General features: G+C 47.8%; 1 protein-coding gene across 2 annotated transcripts in view; it reads right to left on the bottom strand.

Moving 5' to 3' along the window:
* The window catches only part of KMT2B (lysine methyltransferase 2B), a 50,517-nt gene that overhangs the window by 25,974 nt on the left and 1,631 nt on the right, over positions 1 to 22,912 (bottom strand). For both annotated transcript variants that reach the window (XM_083161979.1, XM_083161978.1), the window contains exons 2-12: positions 10,082 to 10,154; positions 4,292 to 7,749; positions 3,274 to 3,348; positions 3,023 to 3,188; positions 2,589 to 2,820; positions 1,972 to 2,027; positions 1,332 to 1,577; positions 941 to 1,032; positions 781 to 855; positions 530 to 643; positions 205 to 447 (exon numbers count right to left, since the gene is read on the bottom strand). In XM_083161979.1, coding sequence (XP_083018105.1) covers positions 205 to 447; positions 530 to 643; positions 781 to 855; positions 941 to 1,032; positions 1,332 to 1,577; positions 1,972 to 2,027; positions 2,589 to 2,820; positions 3,023 to 3,188; positions 3,274 to 3,348; positions 4,292 to 7,749; positions 10,082 to 10,154 — 4,830 coding nt within the window. The remainder of the gene's footprint in view (positions 1 to 204; positions 448 to 529; positions 644 to 780; positions 856 to 940; positions 1,033 to 1,331; positions 1,578 to 1,971; positions 2,028 to 2,588; positions 2,821 to 3,022; positions 3,189 to 3,273; positions 3,349 to 4,291; positions 7,750 to 10,081; positions 10,155 to 22,912) is intronic.

Genomic DNA, 22,912 nt, shown 5'->3' with positions numbered 1-22,912 from the left:
AGCTGGACCACTGAGGAAAGCAGGAGGGAACCTGGGACCGGTCACATGTGCGGGATCCAAGAGGTCTTACCATCAGCCCTATTCCACCTGCACCCTCAAGGTGAGCGTATTCGCGCTGATTGTGCAACACAAACCCAAAATCCACAAACTCGTTTTCATGTGCGACCTAAGGAGCGGAGACCCCGGAGCATCAGGTGCGCTTACCCAGCCTTTCCTGCTGCGTGGCGGCTTGACGGGGTAATTTGGTCCCAGGCAGTTAATGTGATAGTTTGTCTGGCACAGTTCACACTGGAGCAAAGGCTTTTTGAACTTCCCTTTGCGCCCACACACGTTACAGAACTTGCATCGTTGGCAGCACCAGCTGTCCTCCTGCACGGGGAGCGGGCGGTCGGCCTCCTCCAAACAGAACGCGTGGAAAGGCTCGCAGCACACCTGACAGTACAGGAACTGGGGAGAAGAAAAACCAGCGTGAGAATGAGTAGAACACAAGAGCAGTCACGGTTCTGGCTCAGAGAGCCGGCTACTTTACCTCGTGATCACCGTGACTGGCACACAGCAGGCACAAGTGAGTTGGCGTTATAGGGACAGAAGTCAGGACGCTGAGTCCTCCCATAAGCCACACGTTCTGCAGATCACAGTCCTCCTGAAAGAAGGACACTCATTAATTCATTGGGAAATATGGAGAAGCCAGCATCTAAGGCACAGAGGAGGCAGCCACCTAAGCTGTACTGGTCAGTATATATTGGATCGATCCCATGTACAGCCACGGAGGAGACTCACCTTGAAATCCACGCGCAACCTGTGGGTTCCGTCTGAAGACCTGATCTTGGATGATGAACCATTCCACATGGAGTCCTAAGAGACAGGAAGGGATTGAAGGGCTGAGAATGAACCAAGACAGATGGGAACCACAAAATGCCTTATCTGATCCACGTCTCACCTGCTCTGGCCCGGACCTGGCACGGAGGATCAGCGGCTGCTGGGGCGTTTTACGTGGCTTGCTCTGCTCCTCCGAGTCCTGGGGAAGCAAATCTGTGACATGAAAGTAAAAACGGTTTCCGTCCGGTACACATCACGCCGTACATTGCCAATTGTAGAGATCACGCCCACTAATGCGTAAGGCATTAGCGGGCATTTGTACTAAGCCTTGTCGAAAGATACAAAGGAGAGAGATAAATACCAACCAGCTCCTGTTTTATTTTTAAACACAGCCTGCAACATGACAGTTAGGAGCGGATCGTCTGGTACTCTCTAAGGCTTAGTACATCTCCCTCCACGTATGAATCAAGGTGGTGGAACCCATACAGATCAAGCGGCAATACTGTGCTTACCAGACTCCCGCCTCTGCTTCCTGCGAGGAACGCTGGGGCCGAAGTCTGAATCCTCGGAATCGGGGAACAGGCCATAACATGGGCGCTGCCTGACGCAGCGGCGGCTAGACTTCCGCTGCGACGTCTGGCTGGATTCTAGGCGGTCGGAGGCTTCAGTGTCTTCATTTTTACCAACATCTTGGAAAGATTCATCCGACTCACAGGGGCTCTCGCGAGCCGGCGGAAGGTGTCTGATCACTCTCCGTCCTGTAAACCATTACAAATATTACAATATGACAGGCTACAGCCATAGAACATCACAACAGCAAGAAAAAGAGGTGTTATATTTCAAGTTCTCATCCGATGGGGACAGAAGTAATGTGTACACACTGTAGTACCCTCACTTCTCATTATGCCGCACACAACTTCCAATTCACATAAGCCGGTCCCTCCCACACTGATGATGTAGTGATCTATTTCTAGATGTGGGTGTGGTTTGGAGGCACAACCGCCTGGTGGCTTGGAGGCACAACCGCCTGGTGGCTTGGAGGCACAACCGCCTGGTGGCTTGGAGGCACAACCGCCTGGTGGCTTGGAGGCACAACCACCTGGTGTCTTGAAGGTACAGGCATCTACTAGGCAACAGATGTAAGGAGCTCACCTTTCTGCGACTGTCTCTGCTGCCTGCGAGCTTCAATCCGTTCACACCGCCGGTTCCTGGAGAGATAAATAGGTTAGTGCCCGGGGTAAGGTGGAGACAGTCTCGGAACATGGTCAATCTCCAGATGAACACACTTTGCCTAGTCAGGAGAACAGCAACTAACATTTGTTATAGGTTAAGTCACCTATCGCACATGACCAATTTAATCTCTCATCATTCAAATGTGAACACTCCAATGGCGGAAAATTAAACAAACACGAGAACACCACCCCTTCATCACGGTGTGGATCAAAGGGTCGACAGTGACGAGGTGGACAGTGACAAAAGGTCGACAGTGACAAAAGGTTGACACAAGCAAGAGGTGAACAAGCAAACAGTAAACACAGGAAAAGGGTTGGCATGAGAGTTTCTAGGTTTTAGGGTGATGTTGACGCCCGTCACGTGGAAGATGATAGAAGAATAAAATGGTCACTCATGTTGACCTTATCATGTGTCGACTGTTGGCAAGTTAAGCTTTAGATTGCGACAACCTTTTGTCAATGTCAACATACGGTGTCGGCGTGATTACTGGAGCACGCTACAAGAGGAATCCTGCCTGCCACCTGGCGGACACTTACACGCAGCATTGCTTTTTGGTGTTGGGACCTCCAAACTTGGTTTTGTCTTTGCAGTTGCCACATTTCCCACAGTCTTCCATCACATTGCAGGCCTCGCACTCGCCACATCTGGTCATGCGCAGTCTGGCCCTGGACACTCGCCTCGTCCGGCGCGGTGGCGGAGCTGGCGGCTGCCTCACTGGCCGCTGTCTCACTCTGGCGGTGGGCTCGGGCTCAGAAGCAGACGAGGAGTCTGGGGACAAGGGAAGGAACGATCAGATCTCATGTACTGTTATACACCACCTAATCCGAACATATCTTATAGTGTTCTGCAAAGGAGAGCTTTTTTTTTTTTTTTTCTGTGCATAAAACTTTATTCGTAGCACTTTGCAGCAGCATTTACTTAGAACAAAAGTAAGCAGACAATTCAAATGCCGCGGGTTCAGGTGGTTTACCTTCCGCGAGTTCCACTGAGGGGGCAGCCACCGTCCTCTCACACATGGGCAGAGCGCTGAGCCTAGGGATGTCCTCTGGGATCATGGCACGAGGCTGTCCAAGGGCAACGGCAGGGTGCCGGCACACATGTTTAATTCGTGGTCCCTGCAGAGGAGAGTCCTTCCCCTTTAAAAAAAATAAAATAAAGGTCAGATGACAAAAGGAATACAGTATAGACAGAACCCACTGTGCTTCCCATAAGGCTAATTACCTGCCCGCCTGAACAGCTGTCATTCTCCAGATTCTGAGCAGGTTCTGTATCATCTGAGGAATCCGCAGCTACACCCTGAAACGCGTATAAGCAGCGGCCTATTACGTAAATGCATTAGCCAAAAGCATTGAATTGCATTTGTACACCTGGATTTATACTTCTGCTGGATCCTTCTTGCTAAATTGGGAATATAGGACACTGAGGAACAAGAGACTATTAGGACTCGGATTATAATATACTATATTCCCCCTCCCTCTAGAACGTAAGCTCCTTGGCACAGAGCGCGCTTCTCACAGCCCTTCTCTCTCTCACTTCAATTACAGCTCTCTCCTACTCTGCGACCGTCTATACCGGCATCTCCTCTCTCTCATACTCGTTCAACAGCAGCCACCTCTGATAGTACACAGGCACCTCCTCTGCCCAGCTGTATTGTACTAATGTGTGCCCTATATACAGCGCTGCTGATAGTACCCGGACACCTCCTCTGCTTCCCTACAGCCCAGCTGTATTGTGCTCTATATACAGCGCTGCCCCTGATAGTACCCGGACACCTCCTCTGCTTCCCTACAGCCCAGCTGTATTGTACAGATCTGATTTGTACAGTTATCTCCTTTCTAGCTTTAGGATGTCCTATTCTGGGTGTAGCATCAAATTTATCACCGATTTTGAGCACCTTGGGGCTTATGGAAATCCGAGCCAGAGAGTAAACAGGGCACTTCCAACCTATTCACAAAGCATTCTCACAACATACTTCTCCATTGGGCACCGAAACGCGTCATTTTCTGGCTAGTTGAGCTAGACATTAACTTCAAATTGCAGCAAACCCAGGAGAAACAAGACACCCAAAAATCGAAGATGCTACGAAAGTGCCCAAAACCTTCAAAATGTTAGCCCAATAGTAAGTACATAGAGCTTCCGGATCTAACCGCCAACGCATTTTAGCCATCTTAAGTCTCTCTGATCTCTCAAGTGGACATAGAACCTCTCCAAAAAATAAACGGAAAACAGTAACACTTACCAGGTCCACGCCCTTCTGCTTATCGATCTTAAACAGCTGCATTTTGGCTTTTTTCAGTAGGCTGATGACTTTCTTGTCTGTGCCGGAGAGGGGGAGATCATTTGGTGGAAAAGAGGAGCCTTCCTCCACAGGAGACTGGGATCGTGACTTGACGGAAACTTTACACAGAGCTCCAAGAAAGTGGCTACTACGGAGGGTCATGGCTTCAATCTTCGGTGGTTTTACTGATGTCGCATTTTTCACTAGATCGCTGGATGCGGTTTCAGCAGGCTCAGGAAGCATTTCAGTTTGTTCAGGGTTTGCTAAAGAGACTTCAGATGAGATGGAAGGTGCCAAGTTCTCCGAACCAGTGCCAGCAAACAGAGGTAAGGTCAAGTGGTTCGCCCTTCTAGCTAAAGGCTGCAGATCACCAAGCTTTGCTGAAGGGGCCAACAGGACCTCTGGTAAAGAAGCAGTGACTGCAGTAATTGGACTGTGGTCTTTTGGCTTTAGGCTGTTCGTACCGGCAGAGGGAGTCCTTTTGGCCTCATTGTCCTGAAGGGAAACCGCTTCATAAATTTTCAAGTGTGCTTCACTGGGAGTGAATTGAGGTGCACGAAGAAGCGGAGACCGCTTGGCAGACTCTGGCTTGGGAGGGGGTTCAGAAGGAAGAGGGGAGGATGGCGCAGATGGAGGAGAACCAGGCAGCAAAGGCTCGTCGGGAGAGGCTGGAGAGGACAGCCGAAAAAACGGTTTAGCGGAACACTGCGGTTCATGGGAATCAGTAGCTGAAATACTGGAAGAGTTCCAACAAAAAGTTGGGGCTCGGAGAATGTTTTTGCGTGCGTTGTCAGGAAGAGCTAATGGAGCGGACTGTAGAGCCGGTGATGAAGCGGATGAAGAATGAGAGGACACCGTCAGGGTTGAGTCTGTACGGGGGGAGTTTGGAGGTAGCAAGTTGAGGTGATCATCTTCATTAAAGAGACTAAAACGAGGGTCAGAAGGGGGCAGAAGGGTATCGGAAAGCACCTGCTGCTCCAGTTCAGCCATGGTAATAATGGGCTTGGACAGAGCCTGTTTGGCTGGGGCTTCAGTGACAGGAGATGGCTCATCGTCCAAGAATCTGCGAGGCATTTTAATCACGCGGGAAGGGCGCAAACTCACCACGGGCCTGATGAAGTCACCACTTTTGGTGGTCACCGCTTTGGAAGACGGAGCTTGTAGATTTGGTTGCGCTTTGCTCTGCGCTTCCTTCACCTTGGCTAGAAGCTTCCGAGTGGCACTGCGCTCGGATCGCCAAGAATAACTCTGCTTAGCTCTATCCCCCCTTCTAAACGTTCTCTGCTTTTTCCCGGTGGACTCTGTGGAGGCAGGAGGGGCACTTCCCAGATCAGTCAGTTCATGTACTGGTGCTAAACCCTGAGCCAACTGGGTCTCTACAGTTTCCGGGAGCTCTTCTTTGACTGCTAGACTAGACCCAGATGCAACAGTCGTCTCCGAAGGTTTCTCCTCAGAATGACAGAGCTCTTCATCGGTTGACATTTTATCTCCTTCGACAGCTGAAGTTTCGGTTGGATCCTTGCTATCTTGCAAGGTTTCATCAGTGGTTTTTTCCTTTTTAGGCAACGCTTCTGTGCTTAATGCAGAATTTAGTCTACAGTCAGTAGCAAGATCAACATCCATCAGTAGTTTCTCTTTCCCCTTTTCCTTGTCCTCAGATTCTCCACCTCTCTCTTCACCTTCCTGCTCACTCACTTGCCTAGAAGTAGCTCGTAGTTTCCACTTAACTTTGGGAAGCCGACTATCTCTTAGCCTTTGTAGTTTGAGGGTCAGAGACCCAATTCGTTCAACGCTCACTTTCGCTTCGGAGCCCGGCCCTGCAACCTCGGTTTCGGCTCCATGAGATGTCTCCCCAGCGGGTTGCTGTGCATCAGCGCTGGAAAGCTCAGAAGAAGCATCAACATTTTTTCTGTCACTGGTGACCTTGGAAACTCCCTCTGAAAACTCTGACTTTCGCGATTTACCAGCCCTCTTTTTTTTCGGCCGCGATGTACTTTCCTTTTGAGTGACGTCTTTACTTTCCTTTGCAGGAGCATCCAGACACGAAGAGGCTTCCTCTGTGTGAGCAACTGGGCTGACCTCCAAAAAGTTGGACTTGCCCTCATTGGGTGATGTGTCGGAGTTGGATGGAGGACTTGTTCGCTTCCTCTTCCGCTTCGGACGTCTGCTCAGTTTTGGTGGGAGGGCGGAGCAGTTTTGTTGCTTAGGTGGAGTGACATCATCAGGGCGCTGCTGCGTTATCTGTTTCTCAGTGGGAAGGGAAAGACAGGAGGACAGAGTCGCACTATGAGTAATGGGGGCTCTCTGCGTCTCTCTTGAAGAAAGCAGAAACGAGGAATTCAAGCTGTACAATGAGGGGTCAAGTTGCGTGAGATGTACTCGAACTACCTTCTCAGGGGTGAAACCTTGCTTAGCGCTGGGCTCAGAAAGTCTCTCTTGCTCAGTATTGGCCCTAATAGGGCTGCCTGGCTCAGCACTGGTCCCAGAAGGGCTTGCTTGCTTTGCGGTGGGCCTAGAAAGACTTTTTTGCTTTGGGCTGGTCACAGCACATGCCTCTGGTTTCACAATTGTCCTAGTAGGGCTGTTTTGCTTTCCACTGGCCACAGCAGGTCCACATTGCTTAGATTTGGCCACAGAAGGTGCACATTGCTTAGCTTTGTCAACAGAAGGTGCACGTTTCTTTGCACTAGTTCTAGCAGGGCTGTCTTGCTTCTTATTGACCACAGCAGGTCCACATTGCTTAGCTTTGTCAACAGAAGGTGCACGTTTCTTTGCACTAGTTCTAGCAGGGCTGCCTTGCTTTACAATGGTCACAGCAGGTCCACATTGATCCGCACAATTCCTAGCAGGGCTGTCTTGCTTCTTACTGGTCACAGCAGGTCCACATTGCTTAGCTTTGTCCACAGAAGGTGCACGTTTCTTTGAACTAGTTCTAGCAGGGCTGTCTTGCTTTTTACTGGTCACAGCAGGTCCACATTGCTTAGCTTTGTCCACAGAAGGTGCACGTTTCTTTGCACTAGTTCTAGCAGGGCTGTCTTGCTTCTTACTGGCCACAGCAGGTCCACATCGCTTAGCTTTGTCTACAGAAGGTGCACGTTTCTTTGCACTAGTTCTAGCAGGGCTGTCTTGCTTTACACTGGTCACAGCATGTCCACATTGCGTCGCACTAATCCTAGCAGGGCTTTCTTGGTTCACACTTGCCACAGTAGGTTCCCATTGCGTCACACTAGTCGTAGCAGGGCTGTCTTGCTTCACACTGGCCGCAGTAGGTCCCCATTGCGTTGCACAAGTACTAGTTGGGCTATCTTGCTTCGCACCAGCTACAGCAGTTACCGCTTGCTTCCCACTGGGACCAGGACTCGGAGGATTCGCACTGGGAACAGTTCGTGCACGGCGTATCGAGGCTACATATTTCTGACCTAAGGAAACAAAAACACACATGAGAGTAACTCCACGGATCACGTGATCTCTAGGCAATTATCAGTTACCAATGAGTGTAGAAAGCAAAAAGCTTTATCTCTCTTCTATAATTGATAGTCATGTCAGCTGTTCACCAGGCCGAACTGCAAGTGGTGGTGATTGGGGGGAGTGGGGACGGGAAGAGTCAAAGTAATTCCACGTGTGTGTGAAACTTAGCCCATAAAATTAACATCTGAAGAACGAATGGCAAATTACAATGTTAACGAAGACCCTGACCTTATCAATGGTATTGGTAAGAATGTCCCATGGCTTGTACATTGTATATCAGAGTTTTTAAAGACCAATCTGTACCTCAGTGAGTATTGCCAAGAGCATGTGAGATAATGACTATTTCTGTACTGCGCTCTGTATGGATAAAGCAGCTCCGATGAATGATACAATTAGAATCGGTTTGATAAGAGCGCTGGTGTCAGATATGGAAAAGTATTTTGTGTATGCAAATAATAAAAATGAAATAAAAGAATGTAAACATTGTTTTAACCAGTTCTTTATTCGCATGTGTCCACTCTTATTTCAGGTTTATTATTTTAATACACAAAATACTTTTACTTATTTGACACCAGCGCTCTTATCACACTGATGCATGCTGGGATAGCGTCTGAAGGACCTCAACTGCCTCATGGTCACTGCTGATGGCTATTTTACTGACACTTAGTTACTGCTTCAGGCAGTTCCCTACAGACTGTGTGATCACCATCATTAACCAAAAGCAATTGACAATAGTTGTACTTGAACCCACAATTATTATTGTTATTTATGCACATTTAACACACTCTAATGAGGTTGATAACATTAAAATATATATTTTTGTATAGGAGACTAAGCCGAGACCATACATTTATGCAATTTGAAAAACAGACTTGATCGGTGCACTACTATCTGCAGCTGGTACTGGGGTTGTCAAATGTAAAAAAACAAGATGGTGTACCAGCGCAGGCTGACAAAAAGTATGATGGGAACGGTATATTGTACAATATATTTTATTAATATTTAATTAGATGTCATTTAAAATTATGAAGTTCCATATAAAAATCTTTTTTTTTTTAAATGTATTTAAATTGATGGGACATTCAATATCCCGGAATTTGGTGACCATCACAATACATAGAAGCAATTGTATAGGGCATTGTACTATACGTAGTGTTCCCGCTAGGCTGTTTAGCGGGGTGCTGCGCCCTGCCTGATTTCTAAAGGGCAAAATGCGCCCTGCCCCTCCAGCAGTGCCCCGCTAAAAGAGCCTGCTGCCTGTCTAATGTTGTGCCCGGGGAAGCTCCAGCACCGCAATCTCGGCGGCGCTAGGCTCCCCCGGCAGCTCACGGACTACGGAGGCGGCCCGGGCACGCCTCCTCTGGTGACGCGGCGGCCCGGGCACGCCTCCTCTGGTGACGCGGCGGCCCGGGCACGCCCCCAGCTGTGACGCCGGTGTGCCCGGTCCGCCCGGTCCGCCCCCCAGCGTCACTCCTAGAGTGAACACTATATACGGACATCAGTTTGTTGTCTCCAATTAAAAAGCAGATGGCCAGTGAGTCCATAGATTAAATTAGGTTCCTCTGATGGGAAAGGTGGTAAACCTCTGGACCTGTCTCGGATTGATTAAGATGTTTTTTATGGAGACAAATTTGGATGAAGGAAATCGGATTGTCCTTAGTCCGAGGATTGCCCTTGGTGATGGTGGATATGAGTGTCCAAGGCGATATAAATCTCAACGCGTTTCCCTGGGATTGACCTCCCAGCTTCCTCAGGAGCAGAATTTTATTCTATTTTAATTAATTTTTAAAAAGATTTTAATACGGAACTTCATAATTTAAATTACAGCTAATCAAATATTAATAAAATATAATGTAAAAGATACCGTTCCCATCATACTTTAGGTCAGCCTGCGCTGGTACACCATCTTGTTTATTTATGCAATTTGAGCTGATTTCACACAACTCGGACAGACCGGACCACGAAATCAGGTAAAACTGGACAAATCACATGTGTATGGTTCCCCATCCAATCCGCGGGTACCTGCGCATCGGATCAGAGCCGGAGGTCGGCCCTGACTGCATGTCCTACCCCCCCCGGACTCGCAGCCCCGCCCGGAGGCCAGGGAACCGGATTGTTTGCAATACATGCACAAGTACCTTATCCGATATATTGCATGCAATCCTGCTGCACGGGAAGGTCCCGGGTTGACTCAAGGGGGGACCGAATGGTTATAGGCTGCTATGTCTTCTCGCAGTACTGTATGGCCACCAAAAACTACAGGTCGGGGAGAGAAATAGTTACCTTTATTAGATCTGCCAGACAGGCGTACAGGGCGTCGTGCAGTTCGGTTATCAGTGAAACCCACAAAATCTTCCTGAAAAAAATAAATAAATAAAAGATCTTAAGTTCAACTAAACTACAATCAAAAAGACCAAAAAATGTAACTAAATACAATACACCAGACTAGAATAGTATTCATAGTGCAAATGTTACCTAAACCCTCCTGCACCCGACAATTCCCAACAGTTTTGTATTTTTACCTGATCACCAAGGTTACAGTCAGTCTTGTATTATGTAAAACCCCCAGGAGACTAAAACAGACGGGGCATCCAGGTTCTATAGAGCAGGTGGGACGGCTCCCCAGAGTATGACATCTCCACTATGGGTATGGCAGGTAGAACAGCTGCACACGGAGTTATCCCAAATGTTATAGCGCAGACAGTTCTTCTGGAGACATCTACAAAAGGACTGCTTTTTGTTGTTGTCGGAGCTGTACGAGTCCCGCCATTAGGACCCTGGTCCAGCAGGCAAACTAGAACTCTCTCATGACATATGTCAAAGGCCATCTTAGCACTGCACATGTCTAGAACATTAGCTAACCTCTTTATGTGCGGACAAGCTCCAGCTCTAGAAGGTAAAACCTATCTTGTACCACCCAAAGGCAGGATAGGGTTAATCCACCAAGAGTGCCAATGATAAGCTGAATAAAAGACAGGACCATGGCCAGGGGGATCAGTTTTTACACTGCCACTATGTAAGGCACGTTCACAGGTTCTAGTCTTCGCAAGTCCTACATGAGGCAGGGTGGCGAACGTATGGGGAAAGGTCTCTATACTGTAGGTTGCAAATTAGCAGTTTTGTACAGTGTAGAGCAGCGATTCACAACCTGGGGTACTAGTAATGGCGAAAGAAGAAGTCTCCAGATGGCAGAAGTAGTCACTCATTGCCATGGAGACGGACCATGATACATCACTTTCAGTTCTGTCTGCAGCGTCATCTTGTGCTTTTGCCTGACCGGCAATCCACTGGGCGCTGCCCTCCGACATCAGCGTTCATCTGCACAGCGCTGACACAGGGAAGGAAGCAGCAACATTAATCCTACAGGTGTTAACAGGAACCCCAGAGACAGTACACAGCCAGCAGCCAGACACAGAAGGACCCGATTCCTGACCGCACACAACTCCTCCACTACCGGAGACAGTACACAGCCAGCGGCCAGACACAGAGGGGCCCGATTCCTGACCGCACACTACTCCTCCACTACCGGAAACAGTACACAGCCAGCGGCCAGACACAGAGGGGCCCGATTCCTGACCGCACACTACTCCTCCACTACCGGAGACAGTACACAGTCAGCGGCCAGACACAGAGAGACCCGATTCCTGACCGCACACTACTCCTCCGCTACCGGAGACAGCACACAGCCAGCGGCCAGACACAGAGGGGCCCGATTCCTGACCACACACTACTCCTCCGCTACCAGAGAGACAGTACACAGCCAGCGGCCAGACAGAGGGACCCGATTCCTGACCACACACTACTCCTCCACTACCAGAGACAGTACACAGCCAGCGGCCAGACACAGAGGGGCCGATTCCTGACCGCACACTACTCCTCCACTACCAGAGACAGTACACAGCCAGTGGCCAGACACAGAGGGACCCGATTCCTGACCGCACACTACTCCTCCGCTACCGGAGACAGCACACAACTAGCGACCAGACACAGAGGGACCTGATTCCTGACCGCACACTACTCCTCCGCTACCGGAGACAGTACACAGCCAGCGGCCAGACACAGAGGGGCCTGATTCCTGACCGCACACTACTCCTCCACTACCGGAGACAGTACATAGCCAGCGGCCAGACACAGAAGGACCCGATTCCTGACCGCACACTACTCCTCCGCTACCGGAGACAGTACACAGCCAGCGGCCAGACACAGAGGGGCCCGATTCCTGACTGCACACTGCTCCTCCACTACTCATTTATATAAAGACACACACACATACCGCTCGCTCGCTCCCACTCCACTCATAAGTACTGTGGGTATTTCAAATTGAGAGGAGGGGGTACTTGTAAATGTAAAGCCTAATCAAGGAGTATGGGAGAGAAATAAGGTAGGGAACGGCTGGTATAGGGGGCAGGGTAGGGATCGGGAGGTTGAATACAGATACATTGCAACCGCTACATTATAAGGCCCAACCATTTAGAGTGGTGGAGGTAACACAAGGCAACCAAACCTCTTCCTCCATGGGTGAATGAAAACTTCTGTCCAGCATGATGAAGGGGCAGAGTTATGCCAGGCCATTAAGCAGCAAACACCGTCCGCCCACGCTGCCGAGTCACACTACCAACTAGTACAGCCTATATAATTACAATTTGTTTAAAAGATACAAAAAGATGCCAACATGTCCAGAAAGCGGTTCTACTGCAGCAGTTTTATCCCTAGATTTCTGAAATGTACAGTACTATATTTTAGGGCCCTGCGCCTCCCTCCAATCCAAGAAGAATGGTACTCCGGAGGCAATAAAAATTTTTCAAAATGCGGATGTGTAGTAAAACAAGCTTTCCGGGTTTGTTCCCCTTCATTAGGACACAATCCTACAGCCTGTAGCATCGTGTCCTGATGAAGGGAGTCAATTGATGTGTATCATTGTTCGGGCACCGGGACCAGTTGTTTGTTAGTACTGAGCGCCAGCTGAGTTGGAGAATTATAATATATATAATTCACAAATTAAACCCAGGATTGCATCAACGTTAGGCTGCTCAAATCAGACTGGACAGGTCTCGGAGTAGTGGCTTTTTAATTCAATAATAAACCTTTCTAATTTAAGGCTTTAAGTCACATGAACAGTCCTAGTAAATGTGAGTATTCGATCAGTAAATCTGATCTACATTTACTTTCCCTCAAAACCGCCAGAACGCAGCAGAACCACCACAAAGGGCCAATGTCAGGCAAAAACAGAGGGTCCCAACTGTCCAGGTTAAAGAATATCATTACAGGATGCCAGGCCTCCTGGGTGTGTGTGTGTATATATATATATATATATATATATATATATATATATATATATATATATATATATATATATATATATATATATATATATATATAGCTGAAGCCCTCTGTGGTGGTGCTTTTTAGCACAGGACTGGTCTCTATATCAGTGCTGAAATACAGACCAAGCTGTGCTAGAAGCACCACAGCAGAAAGTCACACTCCTGTTATTGTGCTCAACAAACAGCCGATTATTAGATTCTGGGTGGAGAGGTTTGGAAGATCCCACCCAATCAAGCAGCCAGTCCACGCACGATATGGTGTAGATGCAAAGTGTCAGGCAGGATAAGCAGGGTCTTCCTACCAGGACAATGGATAACACCCGCATCTGTGTACCCACTTTGATTGCTATTCCATCCAGCACTTTAGAAAGTTTACCCGGTATTTGTTGCCAGAATGCAAAGTTGCTGCTGGCTTCTCAGCCTAGATCATCAACGGCACTCTGTCTTGTACCCAGAAGCTTGTTCTCTTGTGCGGACATAAAACTTCATCTCCCAGTACTAAGAGTGAGAATATGATTGAACAATCATGTTTGCTGCTTACCAGGCCGAATAACCAGATACAGGCAGTTGCGGGTACCCAAGTAATGGAGTAAACATTGATCACCAGAGAGATCTTCCTACCACAATAACCTCAAGGCTGGCAATTAAGTTCATTGAGAGAATTAGTCGCTGGTCTAAAGTGGCTGTTGGTGCGTTTAGTACCGATGCGGGGGCGATAGATGTATTCTGGCGCCCTAATGCACAGGACTATAGTGTTCATTCTAGCTCCCGATATCTTTGAAAACCCATGCAGTTCCTCTTCCCTGCCTGGGGTGTCGCTGTCTGCTGCAGTGCTTCTAGCACAGTGTATTCTGTATATCAGCACTGATATGCAAACCAGACCTGTGCTAGAAGCACTACAGCAGACAGCGACATCCCAGGTAGGAAAGAGGAACTGCATGGGTTTTCAAAGATAGCGGGTGCTAGAATGAACACTAGACTAGCTGCGATAAGAAGATTTTCCCATGCTAAGTGTCAAGCATGCAGCATTGACTGTGTGCCCACTCTAGGGGATGTGCCCAGCACATACCAAGTTGCTGGCCTCCCTCCAAGCTCTCCCCCTCAACCAGCCTAGCAGGAACGCTGCATGGGTTCAGGGTTAACCAACTGCTGAAAAGGTTTCTTGTTAAGGATTAACCTATTCACCATAACCATTATAACAGAACCAATGACATCCATCATGGTACTGACTCAGCCCCACATCTAACAATTATAATTCGGGTGCCAGTCGGGATCTCAACAGTCGTTTACCCGACGTCGGGATCCTGACTGTCAAAACGCAGACAGCCGGGTTCCTGACGGCCGTCGGCTATTTTCCCTCGTGGGGGTCCACGACCCCCATAGAGGGAGAATAGAATTAGGTGGCTTGCTACGAGAGCCACCGTGCCCTCACCGTGGCGAGCGCAGTGAGCCCGCAAGGGGCTTTTTTGCGCTCGCCATGCTGTCGGCATAATGACTGTCGGCGTCCCGTACCACACCCTTATAATTCAACTGAAGATTTAAAAGAACCAAAAAGGTAAGAACATAAAAACGGCAACAGAACTGGGGAGGATGAAAATGGCAGTGATCATTGAAACCTGCACAGTGACGTACAAACACTGAAGTCCATTCTGTGAGATGAACCACTGCCCAGCTTATAACTGGGATGAAATAATGACATCAGTTATCTCGTGTCCTCATTCAAAAAAAATTTAGTTGGTTCAAATAACAAAATGTTTGCGCCTAACGTGTAGGCCGCAGGCCCCTAGCATTCCCACTAGGCTGATTTAGTGACTAAATGTATCCATACTATGTTGCTGCCCCACTGAAACCACCCGCCCTCTGCCATCCCCACACACAGTGGTCGCAGTGCCCCGCGGGTGGGAAATGTTAGCGATTATCGACAATGAATAGGAACGGTGAGCATGTTAAGGTTTTAAGACAAAACCCACAGACACAAGGGAAACAAAACTCCGTTCTCAGACAAATACCAGAGAGCAACAGATGCACCAGAACTGAGAGCGAGAACCCAGGCAGGAAAGAGGAACGTCACGGGTTACGATAGGTGCAGTGTGCTAGAATGGCCAGGACGGTGGATGAAATTAATCCGCAGATACAAATGTATCTTCATGTTTAAAGCTGAAGTACCATCAATTAATAAATGTCTACCCAACCCCAGACAGAGGGGCAAACACTCAAATGGTAGAAGTAGCCCGCCATGCACCTCCCTGGCAGCAAGACTGCGTACTGTATGCAGTCATTTTACATATGATGTATAGCATGCAATCCCCGCCAAGCCTGAGACACGATGGCACTGCACATTGGATCGGATGTTAACAATATGTGATGTATCATCGCAATCACATAAGAAGTGACCAAATCACCCTAGTGTATGGGCACCTTTACCTCTTGATCTCTTTCCCCTTGAATCTTAGTGACTGAAACTCGCCTGGCCCAGCATGCATGTAGAGGGCAAGGACTGCAAATAGATGCAGCCAAACTGCTAGGCTCATGCCAACACACAGGAGTATTGCTGCATCCAGCACCACCTAGCTTAGGAAAGCCCCTGTGTGTATACACACATACAGTACACTATCACACTCTGCACAAGGACAGTAATCATACATACAGAAATGGGTGTATCCCAGAAGACATCACCAAGAAAGGATCTATCTGATCACATGACAAGACAGGCAACAATGGCTCAGACTGTAATTACGCTCACATCTTCTCTAGAACAAAGGTTTGGATTACGCAGTGCAAGAGGCCTTTATTTATAGGTCCTCCTACGGGAGGTGGCAGAGCAATTCCCTGGCTGGTAGCATATCAGTAGACCAAATGATCACCAATGGTCAGCTAATAGAAGCAAGCAATAACGCCTTGATGGACTCTTAAAGAAATGGGAGTACCTGTGGCTTGGTATTCCCCAATCACTTACAAGGGATGGAGTGATGCAGAGATATATATACTGGAAAACCCCATAGACAAAGCTTAAGAAACTGAATCAAAGAACTACTTACAACATGAGACTTGCAAAGTATAAAACTACTAGCCCGCACAGCGATTCTGAGGCCTGACATGTAGAACAAACTACTAGCCCGCACAGCGATTCTGAGGCCTGACATGTAGAACAAACTACTAGCCCGCACAGCGATTCTGAGGCCTGACATGTAGAACAAACTACTAGCCCGCACAGCGATTCTGAGGCCTGACATGTAGAACAATCTACTAGCCCGCACAGCGATTCTGAGGCCTGACATGTAGAACAATCTACTAGCCCGCACAGCGATTCTGAGGCCTGACATGTAGAACAAACTACTAGCCCGCACAGCGATTCTGAGGCCTGACATGTAGAACAATCTACTAGCCCGCACAGCGATTCTGAGGCCTGACATGTAGAACAATCTACTAGCCCGCACAGAGATTCTGAGGCCTGACATGTAAATATAAATAAAACAGCTGCTGCTGCGATTCTGAGGCCTCACATGTAGAACAATCTACTAGCCCGCACAGCGATTCTGAGGCCTCACATGTAGAACAAACTACTAGCCCGCACAGCGATTCTGAGGCCTGACATGTAGAACAAACTACTAGCCCGCACAGCGATTCTGAGGCCTGACATGTAAATATAAATAAAACAGCTGCTGCGATTCTGAGGCCTCACATGTAGAACAATCTACTAGCCCGCAAAGCGATTCTGAGGCCTCACATGTAGAACAATCTACTAGCCCGCACAGCGATTCTGAGGCCTGACATGTAAATATAAATAAAACAGCTGCTGCGATTCTGAGGCCTCACATGTAGAACAATCTACTAGCCCGCAAAGCGATTCTGAGGGCTGACATGTAGAACAATCTACTAGCCCGCACAGCGATTCTGAGGCCTGACATGTAGAACAATCTACTAGCCCGCACAGCGATTCTGAGGCCTCACATGTAGAACAAACTACTAGCCCGCACAGCGATTCTGAGGCCTGACATGTAGAACAAACTACTAGCCCGCACAGCGATTCTGAGGCCTGACATGTAGAACAATCTACTAGCCCGCACATCGATTCTGAAGCCTGACATGTAGAACAAACTACTAGCCCGCACAGCGATTCTGAGGCCTGACATGTAGAACAAACTACTAGCCCGCACAGCGATTCTGAGGCCTGACATGTAGAACAATCTACTAGCCCGCACAGCGATTCTGAGGCCTGACATGTAGAACAATCTACTAGCCCGCACAGCGATTCTGAGGCCTGACATGTAGAACAAACTACTAGCCCGCACAGCGATTCTGAGGCCTGACATGTAGAACAAACTACTAGCCCGCACAGCGATTCTGAGGCCTGACATGTAGAACAATCTACTAGCCCGCACATCGATTCTGAAGCCTGACATGTAGAACAAACTACTAGCCCGCACAGCGATTCTGAGGCCTGACATGTAGAACAAACTACTAGCCCGCACAGCGATTCTGAGGCCTGACATGTAGAACAATCTACTAGCCCGCACAGCGATTCTGAGGCCTGACATGTAGAACAATCTACTAGCCCGCACAGCGATTCTGAGGCCTGACATGTAGAACAAACTACTAGCCCGCACAGCGATTCTGAGGCCTGACATGTAGAACAATCTACTAGCCCGCACAGCGATTCTGAGGCCTGACATGTAGAACAAACTACCAGCCCGCACAGAGATTCTGAGGCCTGACATGTAAATATAAATAAAACAGCTGCTGCTGCGATTCTGAGGCCTCACATGTAGAACAATCTACTAGCCCGCACAGCGATTCTGAGGCCTCACATGTAGAACAAACTACTAGCCCGCACAGCGATTCTGAGGCCTGACATGTAGAACAAACTACTAGCCCGCACAGCGATTCTGAGGCCTGACATGTAAATATAAATAAAACAGCTGCTGCGATTCTGAGGCCTCACATGTAGAACAATCTACTAGCCCGCAAAGCGATTCTGAGGCCTCACATGTAGAACAATCTACTAGCCCGCACAGCGATTCTGAGGCCTGACATGTAGAACAAACAACTAGCCCGCACAGCAATTCTGAGGCCTGACATGTAAATATAAATAAAACAGCTGCTGCGATTCTGAGGCCTCACATGTAGAACAATCTACTAGCCCGCAAAGCGATTCTGAGGGCTGACATGTAGAACAATCTACTAGCCCGCACAGCGATTCTGAGGCCTGACATGTAGAACAATCTACTAGCCCGCACAGCGATTCTGAGGCCTCACATGTAGAACAAACTACTAGCCCGCACAGCAATGCTGAGGCCTGACATGTAGAACAAACTACTATCCCGCACAGCGATGCTGAGGCCTCACATGTAGAACAAACTACTAGCCCGCACAGCGATGCTGAGGCCTCACATGTAGAACAAACTACTAGCCCGCACAGCGATTCTGAGGCCTGACATGTAGAACAAACTACTAGCCCGCACAGCGATTCTGAGGCCTGACATGTAAATATAAATAAAACAGCTGCTGCGATTCTGAGGCCTCACATGTAGAACAATCTACTAGCCCGCAAAGCGATTCTGAGGGCTGACATGTAGAACAATCTACTAGCCCGCACAGCGATTCTGAGGCCTGACATGTAGAACAATCTACTAGCCCGCACAGCGATTCTGAGGCCTCACATGTAGAACAAACTACTAGCCCGCACAGCAATGCTGAGGCCTGACATGTAGAACAAACTACTATCCCGCACAGCGATGCTGAGGCCTCACATGTAGAACAAACTACTAGCCCGCACAGCGATGCTGAGGCCTCACATGTAGAACAAACTACTAGCCCGCACAGCGATTCTGAGGCCTCACATGTAGAACAAACTACTAGCCCGCACAGCGATTCTGAGGCCTGACATGTAGAACAAACTACTAGCCCGCACAGCGATTCTGAGGCCTGACATGTAAATATAAATAAAACAGCTGCTGCGATTCTGAGGCCTCACATGTAGAACAATCTACTAGCCCGCAAAGCGATTCTGAGGGCTGACATGTAGAACAATCTACTAGCCCGCACAGCGATTCTGAGGCCTGACATGTAGAACAATCTACTAGCCCGCACAGCGATTCTGAGGCCTCACATGTAGAACAAACTACTAGCCCGCACAGCAATGCTGAGGCCTGACATGTAGAACAAACTACTATCCCGCACAGCGATGCTGAGGCCTCACATGTAGAACAAACTACTAGCCCGCACAGCGATGCTGAGGCCTCACATGTAGAACAAACTACAAGCCCGCACAGCGATTCTGAGGCCTGACATGTAGAACAATCTACTAGCCCGTACAGCGATTCTGAGGCCTGACATGTAGAACAATCTACTAGCCCGCACAGAGATTCTGAGGCCTCACATGTAGAACAAACTACTAGCCCGCACAGTGATTCTGAGGCCTGACATGTAGAACAATCTACTAGCCCGCACAGCGATGCTGAGGCCTCACGTGTGTAACAAAGCATGGGATAATTAAGAGCAGAGGACTCAAAGAACGTGGTCTTCAAGGCAGGATGGTATTGAGATCCGTGGACTTGGGACACATGCAGTCAGAAGAAAGACATCAGCAACCCGATGGCTTAGAATCCAGACACCATGTAGGTACGTATAATAACCCTGCCTACCTGCAGCCTAACCCTGACCCTCCCAGTAGTCTAACCCTCCCCCCTTAGTGCCTAACCACCACCCGCAGCCTAACCCTGACCTTCCCACCTCCCAGTAGTCTAACCCTCCCCCTTAGTGCCTAACCCTGACCTTCCCACCTCCCAGTAGTCTAACCCTCCCCCTTAGTGCCTAACCCTGACCTTCCCACCTCCCAGTAGTCTAACCCTCCCCCTTAGTGCCTAACCCTGACCTTCCCACCTCCCAGTAGTCTAACCCTCCCCCTTAGTGCCTAACCCTAACCCCCACACGCAGCCTAACCCTGACCTTCCCACCTCCCAGTAGTCTAACCCTCCCCCTTAGTGCCTAACCCTAACCCCCACACGCAGCCTAACCCTGACCTTCCCACCTCCCAGTAGTCTAACCCTCCCCCTTAGTGCCTAACCCTAACCCCCACACGCAGCCTAACCCTGACCTTCCCACCTCCCAGTAGTCTAACCCTCCCCCTTAGTGCCTAACCCTAACCCCCACACGCAGCCTAACCCTGACCTTCCCACCTCCCAGTAGTCTAACCCTCCCCCTTAGTGCCTAACCCTCCACTCCCCAGCCTAACCTAGGGATGGCCATTGACCATTGATTATTTTATGGCTGATGCAGAATAGTTTTGCCATTGATGATGGAGAACCAGATGGTTTCCCACCATTGATATCCAGTTTAAACGAATAGTATGGTTTTTCTTTTTGCCACAAGGGACAGGGACACCGTCACATAGCTCCACCCCCCCCCCCCCCACCCTGTATTTTGATTGGCCCACAGGTCACTCAAAGAAAATGGATGACCATCAATATGTAAAAACATTGGTCCAACATTGCAGAGTATGACACTACCAAATAGACAGTTGCTCTATTGCCAGCCCGAGCCTAACCCCTGTTCCGCAGTCAGTTTGATTATACCATCTGTGCACAAGCAGGGATATCCTTAAATCCTGGACTTCAAGACCACTGATTGAGTGTTAACCTAAAAAAAACAGTGCAAGTTTCCCCATAGTGAAGTAATAATGAGCCTACTATAGCCCATTCCTAACCAGTAGCTCACATGTCCAATCTCAGGAACCCATGATAATCAGGACATCAATTACAGCGCACCACTTTATAACACGCATCAACCACACTGACCTCCCTGAATGCCAGGTGGATGCAAGGGAAGCTGACGTTTTCAGCACAGTATTCACATTAAACCACCTTTTAAGAGAACTTGCCAAGCAAAGACATTTACTTATTTATTAACAGTTTCCTTATATAGCGCATACATATTCCGCAGCGCTGTACAGAGAATATTATTACCAGTTATTATATAGTGCACACATATTCCGCAGCGCTGTACAGAGAATATTATTACCAGTTATTATATAGCGCACACATATTCCGCAGCGCTGTACAGAGATTATTATTACCAGTTATTATATAGCGCACACATATTCCACAGCGCTGTACAGAGACTATTATTACCAGTTATTATATAGCGCACGCATATTCCTCAGCGCTGTACAGAGACTATTATTACCAGTTATTATATAGCGCACACATATTCCGCAGCGCTGTACAGAGACTATTATTACCAGTTATTATATAGCGCACACATATTCCGCAGCGCTGTACAGAGGCTATTACCAGTTATTATATAGCGCACACATATTCCGCAGCGCTGTACAGAGAATATTATTACCGGTTATTTATATAGCGCAGACATATTCCGCAGCGCTGTACAGAGAATGTTATTACCAGTTATTTATATAGCGCACACATATTCCGCAGCGCTGTACAGAGAATATTATTACCAGTTATTTATATAGCGCACACATATTCCGCAGCGCTGTACAGAGATTATTACCAGTTATTTATATAGCGCACACATATTCCGCAGCGCTGTACAGAGAATATTACTACCAGTTATTATATAGCGCACACATATTCTGCAGCACTGTACAGAGATTATTATTACCAGTTATTATACAGCACACATATTCCGCAGCGCTGTACAGAGAATATTATCACCAGTTATTATATAGCGCACACATATTCCGCAGCGCTGTACAGAGATTATTATTACCAGTTATTATATAGCGCACACATATTCCGCAGCGCTGTACAGAGAATATTATTACCAGTTATTATATAGCGCGCACATATTCTGCAGCGCTGTACAGAGATTATTATTACCAGTTATTATATAGCACGCACATATTCCGCAGTGCTGTACAGAGAATATTATTACCAGTTATTATATAATGCACACATATTCTGCAGCGCTGTACAGAGAATATTATTACCAGTTATTATATAGCGCACACATATTCCGCAGCGCTGTACAGAGAATATTATTACCAGTTATTATATAGCGCACACATATTCCGCAGCGCTGTACAGAGATTATTATTACCAGTTATTATATAGCGCACACATATTCCGCAACGCTGTACAGAGAATATTATTACCAGTTATTATATAGCGCACACATATTCCGCAGCGCTGTACAGAGACTATTATCGCCAGTTATTATATAGCTCACACATATTCCACAGCGCTGTACAGAGAATTTTATTACCAGTTATTACATAGCGCACACATATTCCGCAGCGCTGTACAGAGAATATTATTACCAGTTATTATATAACGCACACATATTCCACAGCACTGTACAGAGAATATTATTACCAGTTATTATATAACGCACACATATTCCGCAGCGCTGTACAGAGAATATTACCAGTTATATTATATAGTGCACACATATTCCGCAGCACTGTACAGAGAATATTATCACCAGTTATTATATAACGCACACATATTCCGCAGCACTGTACAGAGAATATATGAACATTCACATCCGTCCTTTCGACATTGTATCGGATTATGTTACATCGTACAATTAAAAGGCAAGGAATTCGGAGGGAAAATTTAGGGAATTATATCAACTAATATTGTATATGCTGAATGCTACATATCAGAGAGAAACAAAGTATCAGGGAGCCAATATAGACTGCAACTATATCAAATGTTGCAGGAATTACAAACAGCAGAGATAGCTCTTGATTTTTCCTACAATAAGCAAGTGTCTTACAAGTCTCCAGAGTAACTATAAAAGTGCTGCCTGCTACCACTTCTCATTG

Source organism: Crinia signifera, chromosome 19 (assembly GCF_055691185.1).
Source record: "Crinia signifera chromosome 19, ASM5569118v1, whole genome shotgun sequence".
Lineage (NCBI taxonomy): Eukaryota > Metazoa > Chordata > Amphibia > Anura > Myobatrachidae > Crinia > Crinia signifera.
Note: the sequence above shows the minus strand (reverse complement) of the source record. Positions and strands in the feature narration are given on the sequence as shown.